Here is a 20,297-nt window from a genome sequence, read left to right as displayed (position 1 = left end):
TATGGAACAGACTTTCCATGCATATCAAGCAGAGCACCTCACTGACCCTCTTCAAGAGAAATCTTGATGAGTGGATGGGTAACAGAAAATTCACCCCTGGGATAATTCCAGTGGCTCTACTCGACAGAGGCACTAGGAACTAAGGTCGGGTGGCACTATGCCAGGGTAAGCCTATGGCTAGGATTATAAAGGTCCCAGGGCCATTAGCCTAGTACACACGTATGAACCTGTCAGCCAGCTTGCCTGTACTTTGGTGTTCCAGAGCAGCTATTCAACACCTAAAGTTTGACCTTTGCACCCTTTTGTTTTTTTCTGAAGCCATAGCCCATCCCTGTGGTATACATGAGTCAATGTTTTATGTATAATCCAAAGTACTGCTGTCATCACAGTTGCTTTGTTGATGTTCATAGCTAAATGGCTTTTTATGCTTGATCCCTGCTGTAAGAAGTATATTCATATGTTTATAGAATTGCAACAGTTACAGGTACATAAAAAAATGACTGTAGTATGAAACATATTGTTAGAGATGGTCTCTTTTATCTAGCTTGTTGAGGAAATGTGTGAAATTTCAGATATCACTGAAGAGAGAAACGTATACTGACAGCTGGTAATGGACAACAATATTGAGGTTGAGGACGAACAGTATGCACACTGCTCACAACAGTAAGAGTAGGCATAGCATGAAGGAAATAATTTAATTTGAATTAAAAGAAAAAACATAACACCTATGAATATGTGCAGACAGTAGCAGTAGTACACATAAATATAAGGAGACATCAGTAAGGGAAAACAAGGCAGAAGACTGAAATTCTATATAAGGCTAATATCGATATTCTTTAGGGGTTGAGTTTTTTTTTTTTGCAGAGAGAGCCCAATCTGTCAGTGGCCAAGATGAATTGTAATCTGTGTATGTCACAGGCATGTGTAAAGGAATACTTAAAACACCTTTATATCAGCTATGGGCATTGTAATCTCAGATACAGTGGACTTGCAGTGTATTATGGGAAAGATTTTTCTTTAGAGCAAAACTAACTTTCATCAGGATGTCTGCCCCCAGGAGGGCAGTCAGGGGTACAAACAGAATAAAATTAGTATTGACCACTTCTGTCTGGTACATACAGGTTTGCAATGACACAGACTTAAGGAAAAGTTAAAAAAATATATATTTTTTAATTATTTTCCTGTAGTGGTCCTTTAAGGAGAGTGCGGTTCCTTTTTCAGTGCTGTAAGGATGCTGAGCACAGTCCCATGAAGAGTATGTACCCAAACTTTCCACACACTACAGAGATTCCTGTTGAAGACTAGCTGATTTGTTAAGTCTTTTTATTTATTTTTTTCCTGAATGGTTTCAAGAGTCACTTTGAATAAAGTGATAGAAATGTGTAGTGTGGTTCCTAAAGAGATGAAATCAAGGAGCTTGTAATGTTAGATGTTTTGCAGTGTTTACAGCAACAGTCCCTAAGTGCAATCCATATGATTTTTTCACACATCTGTACCCTGTCAAAGACAGATGTATGCAAGTATCGTATTGTAAACAATAGCCAGGTAATATGATAAGCACAGAAACTAAGTTGACACATGCATTTAGTGAGACTCTGCTAAACCTAAAACATAATCAGATCAGAATAATTTTGTAAGACTAGTCAAACAGGTGGGCAAATAATATCCATTATTTACTGGAGGCTAACATGTAATGCAAATCTTAATAGAGTAAGTAAAGCTTTTTCTAAGCAAGGTGTTTGCTTTATTAAGCCTTTATACCTTGAAGGCTTTTTTACTTTTATGGAACTCTAGCTGGACCCATTCATCCACAGTTCACGCTTGTCAACAGTTTGCTATTGCATTATGTACGCACTTAAGCCATTTGATTTGCTGCTAATACATTTAGTGCACTCAACAGTGTGAATAAAGGGCTTTTTCGGCAAGCACAAGCAAAAGCTTTACTGAAATGGTCAGTCCTTCAAGGACTTCTCAGGTTAAGTTTGAAGCTCAAGACACATACATCAGAAAACAGTGCCCTGCTGTTTGCTAGCTGGTTACTTTCCTTCACAATATATGTATATATATATATATATATATATATATATATATATATATATATATATATATATATATACACACACACACACACACACACACACTTATTCCTGATGACTGTGTGTCTCGTTTTGTCTAATGTATAAGATGTTATATGGAGATGAGTATTCTTCCCAGCTACATCAAAAGGGAGAAGAATAGCCAAATGGAAGAGGAGACTTTCAGAAGACTTTTAATATCAAAGATCTGCTGTCATTGTAGACATGGAAGGAATCCAGATGTTTCTCTGAACAGTAGTGAATGTGCCTGATGTTCTTCATGTTTCAATGTTGCAGTCATTATATTTGGGTTATCTGCTTGCAGGTAGCCCTCAGTTGGCCTGATTAACAAAGTCTTGGGTCCTGCGTCAGTTGCTGTCCCTTCTTCCATGACGTCAGGTCGTCTGGTATAAAACATGCAGCAGATGCCATTACATCAGTCTTTCTTGCTGTGCGGTGCCCGAAGCAGAGGCAGTTCGCAAGTACCGGTCGGCCGACTCCTGAAATGTTCGTTTTTGAGTTTCAGAACCGAAGTCTTCAACTAAAGCTAAGTACCCCATTGGGGAAACTTTTTCTTGCTCCTTACCGATGTCAGTACAAGTTAATAATTGCATTACTTGTAGAAAGCAAATACCTCATAAAGATTTTCATTCGTACTGTATTCCTTGCCTAGGCCCTGACCACGACGTACCTTGTTGTCTGTTTTGTGCTTTATTTAATCAGTGCAGTATCCATCTTCGATATATTTTCGCCTCTAAATATTTCGGTTTTCAGTTTAATTATCCAGAAATGTCATTGGTTTGCCATCCGACTACCGGGTCTCCGAAAAAGACAAGAGACCGGCCGCGGAGGTTCAAAACTGCCGATGACGCTTCTCCTAAGCCAGTCGCCGGTACTCAGTGAGGCACTTTCACAGCCCCTGATTCCCAGGCCTCTACTGAGACCCATTCGGAGTCCGGTATGCCATGAGATGCTTCAACTATGGAACCCGTGAATGTCTCTACCTTGGATGGGTCCAGAGCCGCTGTGCAAGCACCAGCTTCTGAGGGTGTATTCCGGCCTACGGACTTGCATATTAAACTGATGCCTCCTTCTTCACTTAGGCCTAAATCTCGAACCATGCCTAAAAAATGACGCCCAGGCCACATGCTCAGGCCTCTATGCCTAAAAAACAAATGATAAGAATGGCTGAAGATCTAATAACTCTAATCAGGGGTAGCCAACCCCCCCCCCCTTCTAAGAGGCCTCAGACTGAAGTTGTTTATGAATCTTCTGACCAGGATTCTGTTTTTCTGATTCTTCTGATTATCTGGATTTGCCCTTATCTACTTATGAGGATTCTGATGTAGAGGACTCTATTCCCTCTGCTTCCCCTCCAGAGGATTTTTCTTTTGGTGAAACCTTACATCCTCTTAAGGGAGCATTTCCACTGGGAAAGCCAGGATTTTTCTCATTCAGAAAAGAGGCTCAGGGATTTCTTACTCCTGCCTCAGCATAGGCCTTTAGCTATTCCTCCTGTACTAGACATTGTTGATGATGCTTTTTCGGAATCAAATCTAGTTTGGCCCCTGATTCCCTGTCTCCTGCTCCCAGAAAACCTGACAGATACTACAGGGTTCCTGAGTCATGCAAGTTCCTTTTTAAAAATCCTATTGCGGTTCCAGAGACTGTTTCACAGGGGCCCAAGGGCATTAAGGCTTCTACTGCTAAAAATCCTACCCCTTCTGATAGAGACTCCAGGGTGCTGGATAGATGGGGTAAGAAGGTTTGCACTTCTGCAACCTTGGCCATTTGATCATTAAACTGCCAGTTTCATATGTTAAAGTATCAGCAACATGTTATTGGATTGCTTAAACAGAAAATGATGTTGATTCCGGATTGTGTGGAAAATAAAGAATTACAGGAGTTAATCCATTCTGCTTAACAGGTAGGAAAACATACTTTGCAATGTGGTTTTGATTCATTAGAGGCCTCTTGCAGGGCTGCTGTTACTGGGTCTATGCTCAGAAGGCATGCTTGGCTTAAGGAGCAATCTTTACCTGATCATGTTAAAGCTAAATTGTTGGATGCTCCCTTAAATCAGGACCGCCTGTTTGGCAGCAAGGCTGAGGAAGTTCTTAAAAAGATGTAAGATAAAACAAAATCTATGCAAACTGTTAAAGATTTCTTAAAAGTTCAGCCTCCTAGATTTAGTAGGCACCGGCCCTCTAAAAATTGGTCCTTTCCAGCCCCTTCCAGGTCTTCTCAAGCCAAACCCAGACACAGCAGAAACCCCAAGTTTCAGTCCCAGGGGACACACAGGACTAAGCAGTGGGGGGCCTCCACTTCCAAATCTGGGAGTAATGACTCCCCCCTATAGTAAACTGTCTCAATGACTTCCTTTTAAAATTTCCAAGCACTTATCAACTGACTGCCCCTTTGGGGGGGGGGGGGTTGCTCTTCATGCAAAGAACTGGGAGCTCATTACCCAGGACAAATGGGTTTTAAATGTAGTGTCCCAGGGATACAGATTACACTTCCACACGTTGCCAACACCAAACAGGTGGCCGGACCTACCACCAAATCAATGGGCAGAGGCCCAAAAACGAGTACTTTCTCTCTCACGCATGGGGGCTATTCAGTTGGTACCAGAAGAGGAAAAGGGACAAGGTTTCTACTAGAGACTTTTCCTGGTACCCAGAAAAGACAATTCATGGCATCCTATCCTGGACCTGCCGACTTTAAACACCTTTTTGGAGATTCCAAAATTCAAGATGCTGACTCTTTACCAGTTGCTTCCTATGCTAGGCAAAGATGATTGGTTGGCAACACTAGATTTAAAAGAAGCATACCCGCACATCCCAATCAGGGAATCTTGCAGAAGATACCTTCGCTTCAGAGCAGGCTACAAGCACTATCAGTTCTCTTCACTGCCCTTTGGCTTATCTACTGCGCCCAGGGTATTCACAAAGTGCCTAGCTCCGGTTATTGCATTTTGCAGGCAAAGAAATATTCAAATATCCCCATACCTGGACGATTGTTTAATTCAGGCAGAAAGCCAGGACATACTTTTGAATCATCTGGCCTTTGTACAAAGGGTTCTAACCTGTCTGGGGTACACCATAAACGAAAAGAAATCTCACCTGGTACCCTGTCAACAAATTATATTCCTGGGAGCAAGCTTGAATGCAACTTCCCAGATGGCTTACCTCACGCCAGAGAAACAAATTCATTTGACAACCTACTTCAAACAAGTGGCCACAAAAACCCTGCCATCTGCAAGACAAATACTGCAAGCCTTGGGGTTCATGGCCTCCTGCATTCTTCTAATTCCATATGCAAGACTGCATATGAGGAAACTACAGTGATATCTAAAAAGCCTATGGTGTCAACATTCCCAGGATCTAGAAGCAATGATTCCTATCATACCTTGCCTACGCCTAGAGTTCCTTTGGTGGGCAGAGGCCTGCCACCAAAACAAGGGACTACCTTTCACACCACCCCCTGCTACCCAAACCCTAACAACAGACGCATCAGGCTATGCATGGGGGGGCTCACCTGGCAGGGAAGTGCATTCAGGGTAAATGGAACCCAAGTCAAATGCACCTGCATATCAATCAAAAAGAAATGTTAGCTGCACAAAATGCTCTGACAGCCTTCTAGGATCACATTCTTCAAGGACAACTAATGGTAAAGACTGACAACACCACTGTTTTGTGGTACATAAGCGGGGGGGGGGTACACATTCTTACCCCTCTGTAGACTAGCCATGGCATTGTGGAACACAGCCTTGAGCTACCAGGTGCACCTACAAGCTCAGTTCTTGCCAGGAAAATTAAATACACTGGCAGACTGACTAAGCAGAAACCTCATGGACCCACACGAGTGGAAATTGGAACCAAGGATTTTTAACATGTTGACAAGCAAATGGGGGAGCCCAGATATAGACCTCTTTACCTTTCCCCAGAACTACCAATTGGGCAAATTTTGCACAAGGATTCCTCATAAACAAGGCTCTAAAGTGGATGCTCTGTCCTTCAGCTGGAAAAACCTATCAGTCTGTGCCTCTGCTCTCCAAAGTACTACTAAAAATCAGACAGGACAAACCAAGGATGATTTTGATTGCTCCAGACTGGCCACACCAACACTGGTACCCCCTCCTGCTCAGTGTGTCACGGTTATCCCCATGGCACCTGCCTTAGACTCCTTCCCTGTTGTCCCAGCAGGAGAACGAGATTCTGCACCCTCAGCTTCTAACACTGAACCTTGCAGCCTGGCTAATTACCTAATTTCTCCTTTACCACCCCTCAGTAAACCTGTGATGGATATCATTTTAGAGGCAATGAGGCCTAGTACTAGAACATCTTATGCTGAAAAATGGAAAAAATTCTGTGCCTGGAACCAATCTCAAGGGATGAGCACAGCAGCGCCCAGTTTACCTCAGATTTTTAAATACTTAACTGAGATGCTTCACAGGGGCCTGTCTTTTTCCTCCATTAAAATCCACGCCTCAGCCATTTCAGCTCATTATAACACAGAGCCTCCCCTCTTCTCTTATCCACTGCTCATGCAGTTCCTCAGTGTGGCCAAAATTTGAGACCACCCAGGAGAGCTCCAGCCCCAGCCTGGGACCTTAACTTTGTTTTGGAGAAACTCACTCTACCTCCTTTCGAGCCAGCTGCTACTGTGGATTTAAAATTTCTTTCTTGGAAAACAGCTTTCCTTTTAGCAATCACTTCAGCTAGAAAGGGTGTATGAATTACAGGCCCTTATGGCAGTGGAGCCTTTCATCATCTTTCATGCGGACAGGGTGTCCCTCAGAACCAGTCCATCCTTCATGCCCAAGGTGGTATCCAGTGTGGCTCTTAATCAGTCCATTCATTTGCCAACCTTCTTTCCCAATCCACAGAACAAAGGGGAATGGATACCGCATTCCTTAGATGTGCACAGACAACTTAGATTCTACTTGGACAGGACTAAACCTCAAAGGAAATCTGAACAACTGCTGGTAGCATTTGCTGCAGGGGCAGAGGGAAGGCTATTTCAAAGCAAACCATTTCAAAATGGATAGGCCATTGCATTAGTTTCTGCTATAAGCACCATGGAAAACGTATCCCCCAGGGGATCTCACTCCACTAGGGCTGCATCTAACTCTACAGCCTTTCTCAGAGGTGTCCCAACCCAGGGACATCCTAGAAGATGCTACCTGGAGTTCTGTACATACTTTCACCAAACATTATCATTTGCCAATTTTCTCTAAATCCAGAGCTGGCTTTGCCACTGCAGTCTTGCAGGGCCTTATAGCCTAATGATATTTAAATTCCTCCTCCCAACCATAGCATTGGGAATCTATCCAATTGTAATGACTGCAACAGTGAAACACAAAGAACATAGTACAGTTGTGTACACTTGCCATAAATGTAGATGTTTGAGTGTATTCACTGTTGTAGTCCTGGTTACCCTCCCTCCAGCCCCCTAACTTCTTCTGGTTATACCTCTACTTTCCTTTACTATGCTTTAAAGCTTTTTGGTGTATTTGCTTTTTTTGTTGGAGGTATATCATTGTACTTTTATATTTAATTGTTTCCTGTTAGGGGGGCACCTGACATCTGGGGCAAGAAAAACTGATGTAATGGCATCAGCTGCATGTTTTATACCCCTGACAACCTGGTGTCATGGAAGGAAGGGACAGCAGTCGACGCAGGACCCAAGACTTTGTTAATCAGGCTGACTGAGGGCTACCTGCAAGCAGATAACCCAAATGTAATGACTGCAACAGTGAATACATTTGAACATCTACATTTATGGTAAGTGTACACAACTGTACTGTATCATTGTTCTGCTTGATCATGTCTATGCAGTGTCAGACAAAGATATTCCAAGATTCTGTTTGCTACAGTTTTTGAATTTAACATTGCAGTTTATTATTTTGATGTTTCGGTATTACATTACTACCAATGTTAAGGCACTTTATAACCTTCTGATGCAGTTACATGTTGAGAATTTTGTCTCTGTTCTTTTTATCAAACCTAGCAGCACACAAGTGTTGAGAGTGAACCTAGCCTGCATCCGCCCCCAAGCACTTTCTCGACTGCTTCCAGTACTGCTTCAGCTGCACCACCTCCAGTCAATGCTTCATCCACACTTAGTAATGTCAGCAGTCTTGGCCTGAACTTGAGCAGCAACTCCACAGTGACAGCTTCAACTCGCAGCTCAGTAGCAACAGCATCTGGTAGTGTTCCTATTATTACTAGTTTTCCTTTCTCTTCCTGATACATCTTACACCTGTAGCGAATGTAGTAATAAGTGTAAAATTTAAAAACCCTTATTTTTCTTATCATTGAACATGTAATGTGTAAGCTGTACTGTATACCAAAATTAGTTTACTGTGGCACTGGTGAGTATATTACATGCAGGAGGCTTTCAGACACATGGAGCAGGTTAAAGTGAAAACAATTTCTTCCATTTTTTGTTTCACTAATTACCATTTGCAGATAACTTATTTTTCTTAGAGTAGTTTAGACTACCTGCCTCAGCTTCTCAGCATACATTTTTCCATGAGTGGTGGTTCATAAATTTTGAAAACATTTACTTCTGCCAAGGAACAGATGTTCGTCAGACAATACATCTTATTCTATGCTTTAGTTCTTGTGACTTTATCTTGTGTGTATACTTAATTTTCAAGTTGAGGATGTAGTAACTTAAGCATGCAGCAGTAATCTTCCAGAATGCTAGTTTAGTCCTGCTGTGATATTGTTTTCATTATTGCTGTCACTTTGGATTGACTAATATATGCATTACTGCCATCTTTTAAACATTTTAATGTGATGTCATTTTCATTCATTCCTCAGCTTGTTGCTTTTGAATCCGAGAGTCAGATCTGAATCAGCTGCTTCTACCAGATCATTTGATTCTCGAACTCTTGAGCTCCTCCTTTTACCCGTAATACCCCAGCAACCTAACATACTTTAGATTTCATTTGTCGCCATTAGGTACAAGATGCAGATTCCTAGCTCTCAAGCATTTTTGAATGGTTTTCAGACTTTTCCTTGTGAGTTGATTTAGTTTTATATATCACCTTTCTTCTTCCTCTCATATTCTAGTGTTCTTAGCTTATTCTTCCTCCCTTTTTTGTTGTCAGTTACCATTGTAGTATTTCTCTTGTACTGTTGCTGGTATCCTTTTATACTCTTGAGTACTTTGTCTACCATTGTCGGTAGTTCTTCCTTTTCTTCTCTCTGTTTCTTTTCTTATAGTCTTTGGCTTGGATAATATTTGATAGTAACCCTTTATTTGTATTCAGCTGTGTGTTGTTAGAAGTTTTAAGATGTTGGAGAAACCCTCTGGGTTTAAAATGTGTGCTTCCTTTGGGCATAAGATCGAAAATTCTGATGCCCACATGGAATGTTTGTACTGTCTGGGTCCAGCACAATGTTGACTGTACCATTTGCTCCAGTTATAATTCTAGGGCCTTGACAGACCGCAACAACAAATTATTTCTGCCCTCTACATCTTCCTTTTCCATGGCTGGGGCTCAAACCCCCTCAAAAAAAAGTCTCAGAAATCTAAAGTTGACACTCTAAGGACAAGAAGTCCAGGAAAAGGTCTCCAGATCGGACCTTAACTTCAGCTTTGGCTCCTTCAGTGGAGGCTCCTGCTAAGATTTTTAAAAGGTCAGATCCATTAGTCTCTGATCCAACAACTCAGAAATCAGTGTCTCCACAATTCCATACCCCACCACTTCTACCGTATCCGATTCCATCCAGACTCCCCTTCTCCTTCCTACAGGAGTCGCCTCAAAGGCTTTCGAGACCTCCCTGCACTACGTCTTCTCTTTGATCCTCTAGAAGCCTTCAGAAGCAGACATAGGATGATGAGGGAGTTCCACAGAGCATAGATACAGAAGGGGGTTCTCCTGAATCTAGCCCTTTTCCAGGCCTGAGAGCCGACATCTGTCCACTTCCATTCTGATAATCTCCTCCTCTGAGTTGTCCTGTTTTGGAGCTGTTTGGATCCAGGGTCCCTGGGGGTGTCTACTTTGGATCCAAGGACGGTTTGCTTTTCGACTCTATTGTTTGCCACACTATATTTCAGAACTGGAGGACTCTTGTGCCAAAGCATCAGCACCAGGTGTGTGTGTGTGTGTGTGGGGTGGGGGGGGGTGGGGGCTTGGATTTTACTTCAAAACTTTCAGAGCCTTGGAGCTGGATAGCTTGGGTCTGACCTCCCTCCTCAGGTGGAGCTGTAATGGGGTTGCAGAAGCCAGTGATCCAAGAGGTTCCGGCTTCAGAGACGTCAACTTCTGTTTCTCCTAGGTGTTGTGCTTTTGAGGTTGTGAAGAAGTTTTTTTCCATGACTAGAGTACAGACGTCCCTGCACCCATCGGATCAAACAACCCTGCCTCATTCTGTTATGTATTCTGAGCCTTGGTCTCCTTTCCACTGGGATAACCAGCCTGAACGAGTCTCCAGCCAGTCCATCAGGGTGTTATCTTCTAACACTTCCCCAGAAATCCCACTAAGAATGTTCCTTGAAAGAGGACTTGCAAGAGGAGGCACTTGTATTCCCACTAAGAATCTCTCACGAAGGGCACCTATATGAGGGGGAAGGGGTCCTCAGATCACTACCTGATGACATCTCCTTTGGAGACATCCTGGAGCTGTTAAAGCAAAAGGGTGGTTGGTCTTAAGATGCCCATCTCCCAGGAGGAATCTGCATTCGTCGAGGCTTTCCGGTCTGGCCCATCTACTACTTGGGTGACTCCCCCTAGCCGATAAGTTCATTGACTTAGTCTCTTGGTGGGCGTTGAATGAGCTGGACATTGTTGAGCCTATACCAAAAAGACTGGATAAAATTCTCTCCCCCATAAAGACTGTGCACACTAGAGCAGGTGTTTCATAGTTTATAGTTTCATAGTATAGTACTAGGCTATGTGCCCTGGGGCATTTGTAAGCCTAGCCATAGTGATGTGGCTTTTGCCACCCCATGAAATGGTACAAAAATTGTACAGAATAAATTTAGAATACTGTGCCTCTGTCTAGTAGTGACACAATGAAGGTCCCCTTATATAATAGAATTAGTTTACTGTGCCCCTGTCTAGTAGTGACACAGATGTGACCCCTGGGGTAAACTTATGATCTTCCATCCACTCATCAAGATTTCTCTTGAAAAGAGTCAGTGAGGGGCTCTGCCTAATACGAACTGGGATCCTGTCCCAAAGCATGGGAAGCCTCTGGGTTATGAATCTCTCCCTCCAGCATGTCCTATTCATACTTGTGCCGAGGTTTAAGTCTTTAGCTCTCGTGGTCCTGATGGATTTGGATTTTTTGAGGTGGAGCATGTCCATCAGATCCTGATTGGACATGGCCTTGTATGTCAGGCAGAGACCACCTCTGAGCAGGCGTTATGCTACTGAATAGAGCTGAAGTTTCTTTAGTCTGGCAGAGTAAGACATATGTTGGAGACCCTTGATCCTCTTGGTGAGGTACTTTTGTGGTCTCTCCAGCTGTTGCAAATGCCGGGTGAGGTACATACCAAAATGGGGCAAGGGAGCACCTGCTTATGCCATAGTTGTGGCTGCAGCTACAAGAAAGGAACTAGCAGAACAGAGTTCTTCTGTCCATCCTCCTAATAAGAGAGTCTAGGGCACTAGGCACATTTGGTAAGCGTGTTTATGCATCAGTGACATTTGCACTTAGGTCGCTGAGTTACTTGGCACATTTAGTGAGACTGCAGAGAGATTTGATCAAGGAGCTTATAAAATCTCTTTCTGGATCCACATCCTTAGAGGATGGAAACAGGATCTCCTCACAGCTGGTCACCCTCCAATCTATCTCAAATGTGTCCATAAGGTTGATCTCCCATGTTGTAGAAAGTAGTACCTCACAGATGGCTGGTTCAGGCATAGCCAACAGGAGACATGGTTGTATGAGCGTCTCTGATTTTAAGGAACCATTTAAGCTTTCATTCGTCAGTGCGTCCTTTGATGGATCTTCTTTGTTTGGCCCTAAGGTTAAAGACGTTCTCCAGCTGTGAACAAGAGAGAAAGACCCTGTCTTCCATGGGTGTAAATTTTTCCACCCATCAAAGGCTCTTCTCGAGAAGCCAGCGAGGTGGCAGAAAAGATGTGGTTTATGAAATCCCAAGGCCTTTTCCAGGATTCACACAGAGATAGTTCCTGTAGGGGAAGATTGGGGAACTCAAATGGAAGATAACGTTCTCATGGTAGGGGTGGTCCACAGAGACAGGGCTTTAGAGATTCTTTCTCATATAGGCCATATCTGCTGTCATGAAGGGAGGCCCAACTGTCCCTTTCTGAAGGCATCAGGGGTCGTTTATCCCTGCACCAGAGAACCTGGCTGTCTATCACAAAAGATTCATGGCTACAGAGGATTATATCCAGAAGTTTTACTGTACCATTTTCTCTAACCCTTCCCACAGTCATGAAGAAAATCCTCAATGTTACACTCAGTCAGATGGAAACTGCATGTCTAGAAATAAAAAAGCTTCTATAGAAAAGAGCCATCCAAGAGCTCCTCCAAGACCAGAGAGGTGAGGAACTTACTCAAGATCCTTGTTAGTGCCAGTGAACGACCAGCGCTGGTAGAGTTTTTAATTGAATCTAAATCAGAAGCTGCCTTTATAATAGGAATAATTAGTAGAGCATATAAAATATTGCATGATAATTATAACAATCAATCAGAGGAGCTTAGAAAGGATTAGAAAGAGAGATTGGATAAGAAATTCACAGAGAGACAATGTGGGAATGTAAGTTGTTGTTGTTGTGTCTTTCGGCTTTTCCCGGTTAGGGGTCGCCACAGCGGAACTCCAGTCTGCTAATGATTAGCAGTAGATTTTTACTTGCAGAGTTGCCAGCCCTGACGCACAACCTTCAATGAAGGTACCCCCATTCACGCACGTCTCCACACAGAAGACGCTCTAGCTGAGAATCAAACAGGACAACGTCTTATTGTGAGGCGACAACGCTACCGCAGCACCACCACCGCAGTAGTGTGGGGATGTAAGTATATCTCCCAAATATGCAACATAGTCTAGAAGATTTAGGATCTTTGCCTGGAAGTGTTTGCATAGGTATTTTATACCCCAAGTAGACTTCAAAGAATTTTTTCTAAGGTGAGTAGCAAATGTTGGATGTATGACTGACAAGAAAGAGGTGACCAGGAACATATTTTTTATGAGTGTAATGAGCTGGCAGACTTTAGGGATTCCCTGCAAGACTGCTCTGTCGAAGTTGCTGGGTGAGTGGATTAGATTGACTGTGGAGATGATTTTTTTTGAGCTATGATACAGAATCGGAATTGCCTAGACATAGTAAAGCCTTGCTGAGTTTAATTATGATGACTGCCAAAAAAGCAATTGCTAAAAAATGGAAATCAAAGTCTAGACCAACTTTACTAGAAGTAGTGAATGTTGTAACAGAGATAAAACAACTGGAATTGGAACCTGTAGAAAAGGTAAGCAGCAAACTGCTTAGGAAAAAAATGGGAATTGTGGGAAGAATATGCGCAGAGAAGTAACAAGGTTTAAGAGGCAGAATTTGAATGAGCCGTATAATGCTTAACTGGCAATGACTGGATATATTATAAGAGATGTGTAATGTTTGCAACTATATAGGTTCATAGGTTGGTACTGGGCTATCTGCCCGAAGGCATATATTAGCCCAGCCACGTTGTGCGGTATTCACCGCCCCTTTAGTAGTTCCCTAGACCCTTGTACTAGCAGCAAGTACCCTTGGCCCCTATCTAGTAGTGCTGTTGGTGTGATCCCCGGTGTGAACTTTCTGTTACCTATCCACTCATCAAGGTTCCTCTTGAAGAGTGATAGTGAGGGGCTCTGTCTTATATATATCGGGACCCTGTTATTTATTTCAGTGGTGTCTGTGATGTATAATGTTTGCAACTAAAGTGGTGTCAGTGTTTGTTTTTCATTTATATAAATGTAAGATTGCCTGTGTCATACGTGATAATTTAATAAAGATGTTTATAGGAGAAAGAAATCCTTAGTGCCAAAAAAGATGGAGGACTTGAGAACAAGTTAAACCAAGTTTGTTCAGTATACAGAGTTTCAGATGGTCACAGTTCAGTCCAATGTGAAATTGTTCAATCTCGCCGTTTGTTCTTACACACGGGTTCGGAGCCGATCCTCGGCTCTGAGTCGGCCGCATCATCAACTCCGCATCTTCGAGAAAGCTGGAGGCACAGTAATATCCCATGATCCTCAGGTGCTAACCCTCAGATCTAGTTTGCCGCTAGCAGCAGATCGCATCGAGAGGCTCGGGCCAGTAGAATTTTTTCTATATATTTCTTGTTATATACTTCTAATTTTACAGATTTATACTCATTCTTTATAGTGTTTGATAAGTTTTATTATATAGTTGTTGTTTAAGACTAGTTTAGTTAGTTTGTTACTTTAAAATTCTTAGTAAAGGCCTTAGGCCGTTTTCTGTCAGAATTTACAGTACTTAAAAAAAAAAAAAAAAAAATAGTTTTTTGCCTTTAACTTTTTCTATTTTTCATATATATATATATATATATATATATATATATATCATAGTGTGCTGTGTGTGTTTTACAGTTTATATATATATATATATATATATATATATATATATATATATATATATATATATATATATATATATATATATATACATATATATATAATTACATTTAAATTGTATTATAGGGATTTTTCCTTAAGTGTGCTGTGCTTTTTCTTGGATTTTTCCCTTTCTTTTAAAAAAATGTCAGAAAAGACCAAATCTGGTTTTAAAAGGTGTCAGTGCGGACAGATGATGTCCATTACTGACAACCACTCATCCTGCATCTACTGTCTTGGCCCTCTCCACTTGCAGGAAGACCGTTCCATTTGTCATTCCTTTAGTGGGAGGGTCATGCTGGAAAGACGCAGGAAGTTGGTTGACAGAGGGTTGCTTAAACCCGAGTTTCAGGAGGCCCTGGACAAGGCTGAACAGGTTTCTAAGTCTTCGAAGGGGTCGAAGTCTTCAAGAGTGTCGGAGCCCAAGTCATCGGCTCCAAGCACCTCTTTTCAGATTCGGACACCGGCTCCTATGACTTTGGTGCCGGGTGTTGAGACTTTATCTCTGCACGAGGCTCAGGTCTTGGAGCCGGTATCAGAGGTACCACCGTCTGCTATCCTTCGCTCGGTGACGGCTTCGATCCCTTCGACCCGTTCTTCGAGGCCACTTTCCGACTCCGATGTGGACCGAGTGGTAAAGAAGCTTATGGAGAACTCGGCTTTGTCCAAATTAATCGAGGTTTCGTCTCAGCTGGTTTCGAAACTCGAAGCTATTCCAGTTCCCTCAACACTTCCTCCTCCGAGACCCGTCGAGTCATCAGTGTTAGGAGTCGAAGAACCGATGATTGTAGAGCCCTCGGTGCCGAAGCCTCCAATAGTGCTATCGGCTCCGTTGACCTCGACTCCTTCGGAACCAGCCGGAGAGTCTCGGAACCGAAGATCTTTCCTGGGTTCCGGGGGGGATAGTCGAACCGAGATATCGGTTCCGACTCTCCCCCTCGGTGCCTTGGCTCAGATCAGTTCAGATCCGTCCTCTGTGTAGGAGCCCGTGGTTCCGATTCCGGAGAAACGACCTCCTTCTTCGGATCGGGTCGGATCTTCGGGTCGGGGCACCGGTGCCTTTGACATCATGAGGAAGGTCTTGTCTGATCAGACACATACTTCATCGGTATCTTCATCTCCTTCCCCAAAAGGTCCGCGTTCTGCTTCTGTGCCTTCGGTGCCTACCAAGCATCGAGACCCAATGCCTCAGAAGTCCCCACAGGGCGACTCTGGTTCCTCAGATGCATCCCCAGAAGCTTCCGCTGAGGATGTTCCGAGGAAACGACTGTGCAAGAGGAGGCACATAGCTTCCCCTCAGGAATCTCTCACATCTGATACCGATTTAGATGAAACAGAAGGGACCCCACGGTCCATCTCTGAGGATGTCTCGTTTGCAGACATTTTGGAAATCCTGAAACAAAGGGTGGACTGGCAAACCCTTACCCCTTCTGTGGATGAATCGGTCTTACTGAAGGCATTTGGGACTCAACCTTCTATCTCCTGGGTGACTCCACCCTTTGACGATCTCATGGATCTAATTGCTCGGAGGGCTTGGGAAACACCTGATACAGTGGAACCAGTCCCTCGTAAACCAAACAAATACATGACGGCTCCCCAAGATAAATCCTATCTTACAAAAGGAGTTCCCGTAGATACTATGGTGGTGGCGGCGGCCACTAAGAAAGAGATGTCTGAATCATCTTCCTCTGTCCATCCTCCTAATAAGGATTCTAGGACAATGGACAGATATGGGAAGCGCATATTTAGTTCGGTGACTTTTTCCATCCGATCGCTCAACTACCTTACGCATTTCACGAGTTTACATTGAGATCTCATTAAGGAACTGGGAGATACTCTCCAGGGACACACAGATGCTGCTGTCGCCGAGAAAATGACAGCGCAACTTAACACCCTAAATTCCATAGTCAACTCGTCCATGAGGCTGATTTCATACGCAGCCAAAGGGTCGAGTAGAGTGGCAGCTTCAGCGATCCCCCTGAGAAGACAATCCTGGTTGCGCTTATGCTCCTTTGCGGAAGCCTTTAAGTCTTCCTTTGCCAACGCCCCCTTTGATGGTGCCTCCTTGTTTGGGCCCAAAGTAAAGGAGACTCTCACGAGGTGTGAACAAGAAGGGAAGACCCTGTCTGCGTAGGGGTCCGTTTTTCCATTCCATCTAAGCCCTACCCTAAAGGGCAACGAGGAGGAAAAATGTGGTTCCAAAAGACTCAGGGATATTTTCAGCACACCCAAAGTGACACCCCCTCCAGAGGCAGAGGAGGGGGAAGAAACGGAAGATGCCGCCCAGCCGGCAGAGGGGGTCCGCAAAATCAGGGCGACAGAGAGACCTTCTTTGGAAAGCCCTTCCAGCACTCCTGAGTGCAGGCCCGGCTGTCCTACTCTGGAGGCAGTCGGGGGTCGCTTGGCTTTATACCCAGAGGCCCTGGCTAAATCTTACATCAGATTCCTGGGTAAAAAGCATAGTTACCAGAGGCTACAACATTCCCTTCATAAAATTGCCACCCAACTCCAAAAAACTCCCAGACGTTCCACCCAGTCTGCAAGACCAAGCAACCATAGAGATAGGAAGGTTGCTCGAAAACAGAGTCATCCAACCAGTCCCAGCGGACCAAATAGGATCCGGAACTTACTCAAGGTTCTTTTTAGTTCCAAAGAAAACAGGGGACTGGAGGCCAATTTTAGACCTCAGCAAGTTAAATACCTTTGTGAAAAAGGAAAAGTTCCGGATGGTCACGCTTCAGTCAATCCTCCCTTTTCTGCAGAAGGGCGACTGGATGTGCTCTATAGATCTCAAAGACGCATACTACCATATCAAGATGGCCAGGGCGTCCAGAGATCACCTGCACTTCCGGCTGGGAGCCAGTCATTTCCAGTTTCGCGCTCTGCCCTTTGGTCTCACCTCAGCCCCCAGGGTGTTCACCAAATGCATGGCAGTAGTAGCGTCTCACTTGAGACAAAACGATTCCGGGTGTTTCCTTATCTAGACGACTGGCTCCTATCCGCCACCACCGAGTATCGTTTTCTACAAGCCAGGGACTACACCATCAGTCTTTGCTCTTCACTAGGCATAACGGTGAATTTTGGAAAATCTGTCTTATCGCCGTCACAGCGTATCTTATTTATAGGAGCACAGCTAGACACTTCCCTGGCTCAAGTTACTCTCCCCCCACCAAGAGTATCAGACCTCAGGCATCAAATTTCGCTCTTTCTTCACAACAAGAGAGTCCCTGCATGACAAATATTAAGAGTGCTAGGCTTGATGGCAGCCTCCCTTCTTGTAGTTCCTTTAGGCAGGATGCACATGAGGATTCTTCAATGGATGCTATTCGCCCAGTGGTCGTATCTACAACTTCCACTGTCTCACGAAATCTTGATCACGAATTCTTGCAAGAAGGATCTCTTGTGGTGGATACACAGTCAAGAGCTAACACTAGGACGACCGTTTGTATTACCCAGTCCGGTAGCAACTCTAACCATGGATGCTTCCCTGATAGATTGGGGGGGATTCTTTCAGGGACAAACAGTCCAAGGTCAATGGTCCAACTTGGAGTACAATCTGCACATCAATGTTCTAGAGCTGAGGGCAGTGTTTCTAGCGTTGCAACACTTTCACAAGTCCTTACCTCAGGGAACAGTGACAGTTCAGACAGACGACATGTCAGTGGTCTGGTACATAAACAAGCAAGGGGGAACCAGATCTTACCCGTTATGCAGAGAGGCCCTCAGAATTTGGCAATGGGCAAAGTCCACTGGACGCTTTCTGATAGCAACGCACATCCCGGGGACTTCCAACGTAATCGCGGACAGGCTGAGCAGAGCCATCCTGTTCCCTCACGAGTGGTCCCTCAAACCTCAAGTGGCGGAAGAGATCTTCCGCAGATGGGGCCAGCCTTGCTGTGACCTGTTTGCATCCCCATTGAATGCCAAATGCAGAAGCTATTTTGCCCTGTTACCCCCTCCAGGGGGTGTCCCCAGGGACGCACTGGTATACGATTGGCCCCCGGGTCTCCTGTATGCCTTTCCTCCTATTCCACTAATTCCCAGGTTTTTGCAGAAAGCCAAACGTCTAGACAGGACCATCATACTAATAGCCCCATTCTGGCCTCGACAAATCTGGTTTCCCTTCCTTCAATCTCATCAAGTGGAGGAACCATGGATGCTGTACCCGGAGCCAGACCTGTTGACGCATTCGTCGGGAGTTCCTCACACCTTTCTCAAGTCCCTCAAACTGACAGCTTGGCTGCTCCACTTCCCATTTTAGCCAGGTCGGAATTACTATCCCCTGCAGTACAGTAAATTATTGTATCTTCCCACAAACCATCTACAAGGAAATTGTACAACAGCAAATGGAACCGTTTTACGCACTGGGCCTCCAGACAAGTTATAGATCCATTCGGGGCTCCAGTACACAAGATACTAGATTTTCTTACCACACTTTTTCAGGAAGGAGCATCAACATCCACTGTAAGGGTTCAACTGGCGGCTATATCCAATTTTCATATTGGTCGTAAAAATGGTTCTCTTATGTCCCACAGATTTTGTAAAGCCTTCATGAAAGGTACCTTTCACCTCCGTCCCCTCTTTCGTAATCCAATAGCACCTTGGAATCTTAATCTCATGCTGTCACAACTCCTGTTGCCCCCATTTGAGCCAGCAGCCACAACTTCGTTAAAGTTCCTGTCGTGGAAAACACTTTTTCTGGTTGCCATCACTTCCGCCAGGAGAGTTTCAGAGCTACAGGCTCTATCTATCCGACCCCCGTACATGATTTTTCATCCAGATAGAGTAACCTTGCGCACCAATCCATCCTTCCTTCCGAAGGTTTGTTCGATTCAGAACATCAATCAATCTATCGAACTACCTACCTTCTTTAAAAATCATTCCAATAAGCTAGAATACACATTGCACAAGTTGGACGTTCACAGACAACTAAGATTTTACTTACATAGGACAAAAGAGTACAGAAAATCAGATCAACTATTTGTTTCATATGCTGACCAAAGAAAAGGACAGGCAGTAACGAAGGTTACCTTATCCAAATGGCTCTCAGATTGCATAAATTTGGTATATGCTGAATCAAAACAGCAACTCCCTTTCAAACCCAGAGCTCATTCTACAAGGGCGATTGCTGCCTCTTCAGCCCATATTGCTCGTTTGCCTTTAGATACCATTTGTGCAGCGGCAACTTGGGCAAAACCACATACTTTTATAGCCCACTATAAGCTAGACAAAAGCTCCAGGGACAGGGCGACGTTTGGTTCCACTGTACTCAGGAATGTTCTCCCTTGAGCCACCCGGGAAAAAGGAGCTAGGGACGCTACCCGTGTGTAAGAACAAACGGCGAGATTGAACAATTTCACATTCAGAAGTTATGTCTTACCATAACGTTCCATGTGAATTGTTCATCTCGCCTTTGTTCTTACATTCCCCCCCTCCATCCCCCGTCCTGCGGTCTGGGAGAACGGTTTTCAACTAAATTCCTTTTCAGCCTTTTCTAGATATGGTTAGCATGTTATTGTACATTAGTAATGGCATCTTTTCTCCTCTACTTGGCAGTAGGGTTCCAGACACTGTGTAGTATCTGTTTATAAGTGTTCTAGACACAGTTCTAAAAGGGATTCTTCT

General features: G+C 43.9%; 1 protein-coding gene across 1 annotated transcript in view; it reads left to right on the top strand.

The window, feature by feature from the left end:
- The window catches only part of UBAP2L (ubiquitin associated protein 2 like), a gene marked incomplete in the record, with an annotated part of 3,970,948 nt that overhangs the window by 3,001,188 nt on the left and 949,463 nt on the right, over window positions 1-20,297 (top strand). Inside the window, 1 exon segment of the mRNA XM_044080639.1 lies at window positions 8,088-8,286. Coding sequence (XP_043936574.1) covers window positions 8,088-8,286 — 199 coding nt within the window.

The sequence above is a fragment of the Protopterus annectens genome, chromosome 8.part0 (assembly GCF_019279795.1).
Source record: "Protopterus annectens isolate FY-2018-M chromosome 8.part0, PAN1.0, whole genome shotgun sequence".
In the NCBI taxonomy this organism is placed as follows: domain Eukaryota; kingdom Metazoa; phylum Chordata; order Ceratodontiformes; family Protopteridae; genus Protopterus; species Protopterus annectens.
This window is presented reverse-complemented; position numbering and strand designations above follow the sequence as displayed.